Source organism: Buceros rhinoceros, unplaced genomic scaffold (assembly GCF_000710305.1).
Source record: "Buceros rhinoceros silvestris isolate BGI_N320 unplaced genomic scaffold, ASM71030v1 scaffold1407, whole genome shotgun sequence".
Lineage (NCBI taxonomy): Eukaryota > Metazoa > Chordata > Aves > Bucerotiformes > Bucerotidae > Buceros > Buceros rhinoceros.
The window spans coordinates 64,321-72,085 of NW_010421350.1; the positions used below are offsets into that span (position 1 = coordinate 64,321).

General features: G+C 37.6%; 1 protein-coding gene across 1 annotated transcript in view; it reads right to left on the bottom strand.

Moving 5' to 3' along the window:
• LOC104496470 (utrophin-like) overlaps positions 1 to 7,765 on the bottom strand; it is a gene marked incomplete at both ends in the record, with an annotated part of 28,906 nt that overhangs the window by 16,762 nt on the left and 4,379 nt on the right. The window contains 3 exons of the mRNA XM_010139595.1: positions 928 to 1,063; positions 2,165 to 2,340; positions 3,635 to 3,785. Coding sequence (XP_010137897.1) covers positions 928 to 1,063; positions 2,165 to 2,340; positions 3,635 to 3,785 — 463 coding nt within the window. The remainder of the gene's footprint in view (positions 1 to 927; positions 1,064 to 2,164; positions 2,341 to 3,634; positions 3,786 to 7,765) is intronic.

Sequence of the window (7,765 nt, forward strand, 5' to 3'; positions counted from 1 at the left end):
ATTCCTGCTTTCACAAGGCCAGATTGGTACTTAATACTTCCCTAACAGTGTTTCACTAGCAAATTCTGCTCTTTCCTCCCTTGTTCCAGTTGTGCCTTGCATTTTGGGCATCTATATTAAGGTAGGTAAGAAAAACTAAACTTTCATGACAGACAGCAAGTACTAAATTGACATAAGTCAATTTGCTTAGGCAAGCACAACTGCAACAACTTTACATCACTGATACATGTTTGTTGAAAGTTCAAGTCTTTCCATCTCATTTAGTGATTTAGTCTAACAGAGGATGTTTGATTTTGGTTGATTTTTTTTAATTTACTAACTTTAAAATAATGAGCAAGCAAGTTTGTTGCAATGACTACTCCTTCCATTCCTTTAGAATTCCAGAAACATTCATACATCCTACAAACCACAGATACTCTGTTGTCAAAGCCAGGCACTAAATAAACAGGAACACTACACACATACATATACATTCAACTTAGTTGAAATGACCAAAACCCTTATACTTTAAAACGCAGGTTAAACAAAATCTTACACCTGTAGCAAAGTATTAAAGCTGCCCAGTAAACGGGACAATAGTGCTTACTTACCATTTTAAGCTTATTGGCTTTTTGCTAAAGTTTCGACAACTATAAAGTTGACTTGCAGACATCATCTCCAGTGAAATTCCACTTACTAAGTTCTATCAGTAGTACGTTTCTCACTTTCTGATACATGGCCACCACCTTCTGGCTAGACAACATAGTTATCTGCTCCAGTATCTGCATCAACTCAAGCCAACTTTATTACAAGGTGCATATTGCCTGTGTAAGTAATCTTACACAACCATAATATTTTGTTGGGTATTTACAGCATGAAAATTCCCCTCCCCAAAAGCCACATCCTGATGTTTTGCACAAGACACACACACACACTAATCAATCTTGCCTGTAGTTCTTGCAAGTTTTCTTCATGGTTGAATGTGAATCTTGTGTCCAGTGCATTTTCTGCATTTTCCAACCAGCAACGCAGCTCATCGAGCTTCTTTCTGTACTCTATCAGCTGCTGATTCTCTCCTTTTAGCCTTGAAAAGTAAAACAAAAAACCGACATGCATTTCTGCGGTGAACACAGCATGTCAGTCCTACGCTTCTTCTGATGCAACACAGTCACGTTTTTCAGTGGTTGGAGCATTTTAAAGGGTTCATTCTATCCTCATGACTAAAACGCAAGATATTTGCAAATTAATACCACCACCTTAAAAACAGATACATTTCAGTTCCAAAGTCACAAAATAGACTTAAGAGTCTACAGAAAACATTAAACATAAGTGACAAGAATGACACCACTTTCAGGCCTGAACCACTACAAAGCCACTGTTAGTGAAAGTATTAGAAATGTCCCTAAACACTCCCAGGGAAAAATTCCCTAAATCACACGAAGTTTTAATGGAACTTCTCAAACTAAATAATTAAGAAAAAAATCTACTACATTTCTAAATGTTTCAGGAGATGTTCAAAACGTAATTATGTAAGCAGCCTCCAAAAGCAACTACTTGTTCCAGGGATTTATCCTTACATGTTTTCTACCAGGAAGAACAGGAGGAGTAACTTATATCCTCAGATATACTGAAAATTCATATATTTACCTCAGACAACCTTTGTCTTCAATCCTTTAAAGTAAATTCAAGGCTATTTCAAAATAGATTTTCATTTTGTTCAGAAAATACCTAGTCCGATGGACCAGAAGATCTTATTTTACAGTACTGTAGAAATTCAAAAACAATCCAAGTGCTTCAGTTAGTGTATCTTTGACAATGCAAAAATACAAATCAAGGTAATGCACTTTCAGCTCAGCTTCACCCAGAGAAAGTAGCTGAGTACTGCTTCCTAAAAAAAGTCTGGCTTCACAAGGGAATTATTTAAAAAAAGGAAAATCCTAACAAAAAAGTTTTGTGGTTGTCATTTGGTGGGTTGTATTAAATACAGTCACTAAGCAGTCAGTTGCAGGTGCATTTATGAGAAATTGATTCTAGAAGAGAGTTCAAAACACAGGGGCCTGAATGTTATGACAATTCAGATTAATAACAGCGTCCAATGGAAGGCACGATCTCTCCCAGAGTCTTGTAAATAACATTCTCCTCACTGGATCTGGTCAGACATTCAAATTCCTGATTAACTTATTACCTCTGCTGTCTATCCATGACCTCTGCAGTGATTACTTTCCACCGTCTATTCAATCCCGCCAGCTTTTCCCGTAGGAAGCTCCCATCTGTAGCAGACAGTTTCTGTATGATCCCTTCCCCAGTTCTGTTCAATGCAGAAACACTGGTCTGATGGCTGCTGACTCCCTCTTCAAGTTCCTGTCAGAAACATAAAAGCCACACAGAATTCTATTAATGACCTAAAGCATCTTTAATCTGTGGCTGATAATATGCAGGATGAATCCTGGGTGCATATTATTTTACTGAAGCAGGCACTGAAAGCCACCTTACCTAAAACTGGATGCTGTTGATTTAAGTTATTAAGAGTCCGTTGTCGAATCTAGTTCAATTTCCTAATGAGTGTCATAAAAAAGATAATGACACAGAACACCTTGCCGAATACTACTCAGGTTCACAGGAATTCATTTAATCCATTAATGTTTGATTCCTTTCCTCTTAAGGTACAGCACTTTTTAGTAGTGCTAACAGACTGCATGACTTTTTTTAACCAGTTCTTTTCATAACTTATGCCCCTGACTATTTCTGTAAGTTAGCAGTATTGTAGCTAGGATAACCATTGCTATGCTGCCATCGTCAACAGACATCACAGAAAAATTCATCAACCTAAAAGAAGTCAGAAGGTGTCAGGATCAAACCTTCAAATATCCCTAGCCACTACAAAAACCTTTCATTGTTAGTAAAAATTTCTTTCCAACTAGATCAGAAACAAGAGATAGAATGGAAATAGGAAAAAGCTCCAAGCAGAAACAAAGATAAAATACAAACTGTATGTTAGGTAAAACATACATTTCTCTCACAGCACATACCTAACTCTTGGATAGTCAGTATTTCCAAAAGAAAAAAAATAAAAATCTGATCCTCAAAATTATGCTTTCTTCTCCTTATTTTAAAGGAAGTAAAGTAGTTTGGCTAAACAGAAAACTCTGCACTTCCATAACGATGATCTAAAAGACATCAGGGAATTTAATTCCAGAACTAAAGTCTGAAGCAATCAAACCTAAGAGACCTGTAATTGAAATATCTTTGTCTAGATTCCTTACACATAGCAGGATCTTGCAAAATCATTAGTTTTAAAAAAATGTGCTAAGTTATAATTTACCATTGGTGGAGTTTATATTTTTAATTATTAGTAGAAAGTGAAATATATTGGATTTCTTAATTAACATATTTCTAAAGCTGTAACAAAGCTGATAGAACAGCAAAAATGATGCCAATATTCAAACTATCAAATCATCTCAAACCCATCCACATTGAGTCATCATAAAACCCCATAAGAATCATTTTAAACTGCATCTGAAAAAGAAATTTTGAATTTTTAAAGTATAACTGCACAGCCCCATATCAAATCCATATGTCTATATAGAAAACTAAAATTTTAGAGAGAAACCTAGACTTTTCCAGCTTGTTCATTTTCTGCAGAGATCGTACATACCTGCTGATGCAGCCCAGCTGTCTGCAGGTCCAGGCTGCCACCTGGACCACGGGCATCAGCTAGTAACACTTCAGCTTCCGTTATCCAGTGGGAGAGGTCATTGAGATCACAGTGGAACTGCCTCCACACCTCAATCGCTCTATCAAAGCAACTGTTTGAAAAGAAACATTGAAAAATTATCCAAACCGTTCTGGTGAAAAGGCGCCAACTCCTACTCTAGTGAGTAGAAACTTGCCCTGTGAAACAGAAAAGCTGGCAGGCTTGTTCCCAGCACTGAACACTTCCTGACATAGCAGCAGCTGGTAAAAGCCAACAGCACAGACTGCCATTAACCTCCAGCTGAAGGAAAAAAGGGCAGTCCTAAGCAAACTTTTGTTTCTGACTATTAAAATAAAGATTGATTAGCTGCATCAAACTGGCCTGCAGAACCCCTTTTTTTCTTTATTATAAAAAAGTTCATATATCAGTGTGGAACATGAAATATGATTAATTGCTCAGATTTTTTTTTTAAATTCATAAACCATGGGGTGCTGGTGCTTGGAATTTAATAAGTGAAGGTGATTATATAGAACTGTACTACCAGTGGGCCCACATAAGTGGATCTTCTACAATTTAATCACAATAATTTACCAGGTATTTTATCCTTATTATCATCTTTTTATCAATATTATTATTATCATCAATTTGCATCAAATTAATGTGTAGCTTAACTTGAAGAGCAACATTTTCTATCATGGAACAGGCTGAACTATCAGTCAGAAGGTTGTTTTTAACCACAATAAGAGTTCTATGTTAACAAACCAGCCTGTGAACATTAAATGTGGAAACCACGTCAGAAAGGCATAGGGAGAGCAGCTTGCGTTCTATCTGTTGATTGCTAACTCTAAGTTAGCATTAGAAAGCAAACAGGGCAGATGTCTCAGAGGACACAGGACTTGAGACAAACAACATGAAGTCTGCCAACAAACTGGATGGTATCCCAATCCAAACTGGTCTTCTTGAAAAACACAGGAGGGCAGGTCTCCTGCTAATCAGGACTCTCTAACATATAGGAAAGATCTCATCTGCAGCTCATTATTTCGTTCTTAAACAATTCCAACAACAAAGATTCCGGGGTTACTGCATATATACAGATGCAATCTGAAATTAGCAGCATAACATCAAAGATATCTGACACCAAAATGTAAAGAGCTACCATTGCATCTATTTTCTTCAGTAATTAAATTTAACAATCCCAGAGTTCCTAGTGAGATTATTTTCATCAAAATTATATCTCATTTTTATCTAGACATCCACATTTCTTGGCACATACAGAGGTTTTTTTGTTCTTCTTCTTATGGGCCAAATTTCAATAAAGAAGAAAGTCTTAAAAATCTCTACTTAACTTTTTTCTGATGTTACCTCCTAGTTCTACCATTTCAGTTTCCTGCACACATCTCAATTCAAAACACTAGACCAATTTGCAGACTGACCTCAAATCTCAATCTCCTTTTATTGCCCTGGCACACTTCAGTCTAACTGAATATATTGTCTCATGATAGTATCTCATTCCATATTTAATGAGAAGAGATAATCTAAATAGCTTGGAACATTTATTGGCTTCCTTCAAAACTAAAGTTTTTAGGGGAGTTTTGAACACGACTTTTTCAGAATCCAGAATTTTAAACCTTTAAAGGAGAACACTGAGATACAAAGCTTTAACACCTGCTGTTTCTGTTGTGAGCCTACAGTCCCATGAGTAGAGCAATGAGATGGAGTTTCATTCTGGTTTTGAGACACATGCACATGCTGTGGTTTCACCACAGCTGCGGTTTCAGCCTCAGCTGCAAGATGTAGAGTCCTGTCACTACAGCACCAAGCATTGGCTACTACTTGCCGCCTCTGTGGGAATTCACTTGCTTCCAAAACCACAGCTCATTCTCTAGTCATCACTTTCAGCACTGGGGGAAAGCCCACGGCAGAAGGACCAGAACTAGCAAATCAGCATTGTTACTATCAGCTCAACAAAGCATTAAGCCCGTACATATACGCACACAGAGAACATACACACATTTTACTTTACACATGTCCAAGTCATACAGAAGTCAACTGGATTTAGTTGAACACTTAGAAGCTTTCCTAAGAACAGTTTAATTCAACTTGTGCTTGGCTACATCAGAGCTTCTGTCAAAGGATTAACTGCTTAACTGGCACTCAACCACAAAATTATTACTACATCTGAAAACTAAACTTGTCTTTTGCCAGATTTCAGATGTTTCTCCTAATTCTGTCAAAATCTCCACCCACTTCGGAAACAGAAAAAAGCCAAAGACTGAGATAGAGTCTTTTAGCTTTCTTGTTTATACTTAGGACAACACTAGGAAATGCATGAATAAACTTGATTACAAATTCTTCTTAGTAACAGAAAGGGCATAAAAAACCTAATGCCAAAGTACAGCAGTTTAACGCTGATGCTGATATTGCCTTCATTAGTCAAAGCGTATCCTTCTGTTAAAACTGCAGCACTAAATATACTCAGAAAACTACATATCATTTAGCTTACATCACTAGTCCAGTAGTTCCTTCTGTATGAAAATCATGCTCAATATTATTCTCATTAAGATGCAAAGCTTTACAAAATTTATAAAATTCAAGACTAATTTGTATTCAGTGAACGAACTCAGGAGGTGATCCATTTCATTTCACCAGCTAATCATAAACATTGAATTTACTTTGACACACTTACCTTTTTAATAGTAAGGCTGGTTTCCAGTTAACCCTGACTGCCTAACAGAATCAAATTTAAGAGTAAATAAAATCAAACTCATATTTAAAGTATATTCTTACACATACACCAGTGCTCTAAGAAGTTGAAAAACATCCGCTTGTGTAATGCACACTTCCTAAAAACATCTCTTCAAAACACCAAAATACCGAATGTGTTCGATACCAGATTTCTGGTGCTACAAAGCAAGCGAACTTGGCTAGACATGACCTTATCTTCTATAGAAGTTATGTATTAACCATTAATTTACATCACCATTATAAAGCAAATACTGTAAAAACAAATTAACTACAGTATAAGCCTTTGTATTTAAGTTTCATAAAATCATTTTCAGACATTAAGGGGTTTTTGCATAGCAGCAATCTCAGTGTCTGCTGGTGAGTGAGTGCAGCAGACACTGCTGTGTGAGTACCGTAGCTTAGTGGAACTTTCCGAACACCTACTATCATACTTTCACCAATTCCAACTTAAAATGCCTGCCACGCTTTTCCAAGTTTGACTAGGTGGTATTGAGTTTGGTTTTATATATTTAAAGTTGATTCAGATAAGGGATTATTAGTTTAGGGTATCTCGTGTAAGCAGTGAGGAGAAATCGAAGCTTAGTTTAACTCTTTTTTTATTCCCACTCTACTTTTTTGGCATAACTGAAATTACAGCTATTCGATATTTCAGAGAATCACAGAATCATCTGGTTGGCAGAGACCTTTAAGATCATCAGATCTAACCATTCACCCTGCACTGGTGCACTGGTTCCTAAACCATGTTGCTCAGCGCCACATCTACACGTCTTTCAAACACTTCCAGAGATGGGTTCTCCACCACCTCCCTGGGCAGCCTGTTCCAGTGCCTGGCAATCCTCTCTGTACATGACATTTTTCCTAACATCCAACCAAAATGTCCCCTGGCACAACTTGAGGCAGTTTCCTCTCATCCTGTCACTTGTTATATGGGAGAAGAAACCAACTCCAACCTTGCCACATCCTACTTTCAGGTGGTTGTAGAGAGTAATGAAGTCTCCCCTAAGCTTCTTTTCTCCAGACTGAACAACCCCAGTTCCCTCAGCTGCTCTTCATAGAGATTGTGCTCTAGACCCTTCACCTGCTTCATTGCCCTTCTCTGAACAAGCTCCAACACCTCAATGTCTTCCTTTTGTTGAGAGACACAAAACTGGACACAGCATTTAAGATGTGGCCTCATCAATGCTGAGTACAGGAGGACAATCACCTCCCTACTCCTGCTGGCCACACTATTGCTGATACAAGTCTAGATGCTGTTGGCCTTCTTGGCCACGTGGGCACACTGCTGGCTCACATTCAGCTGGGTGTCAGCCAACACCCCCTAGTTCTTTTTTGCCAGGCAGCTTTCCA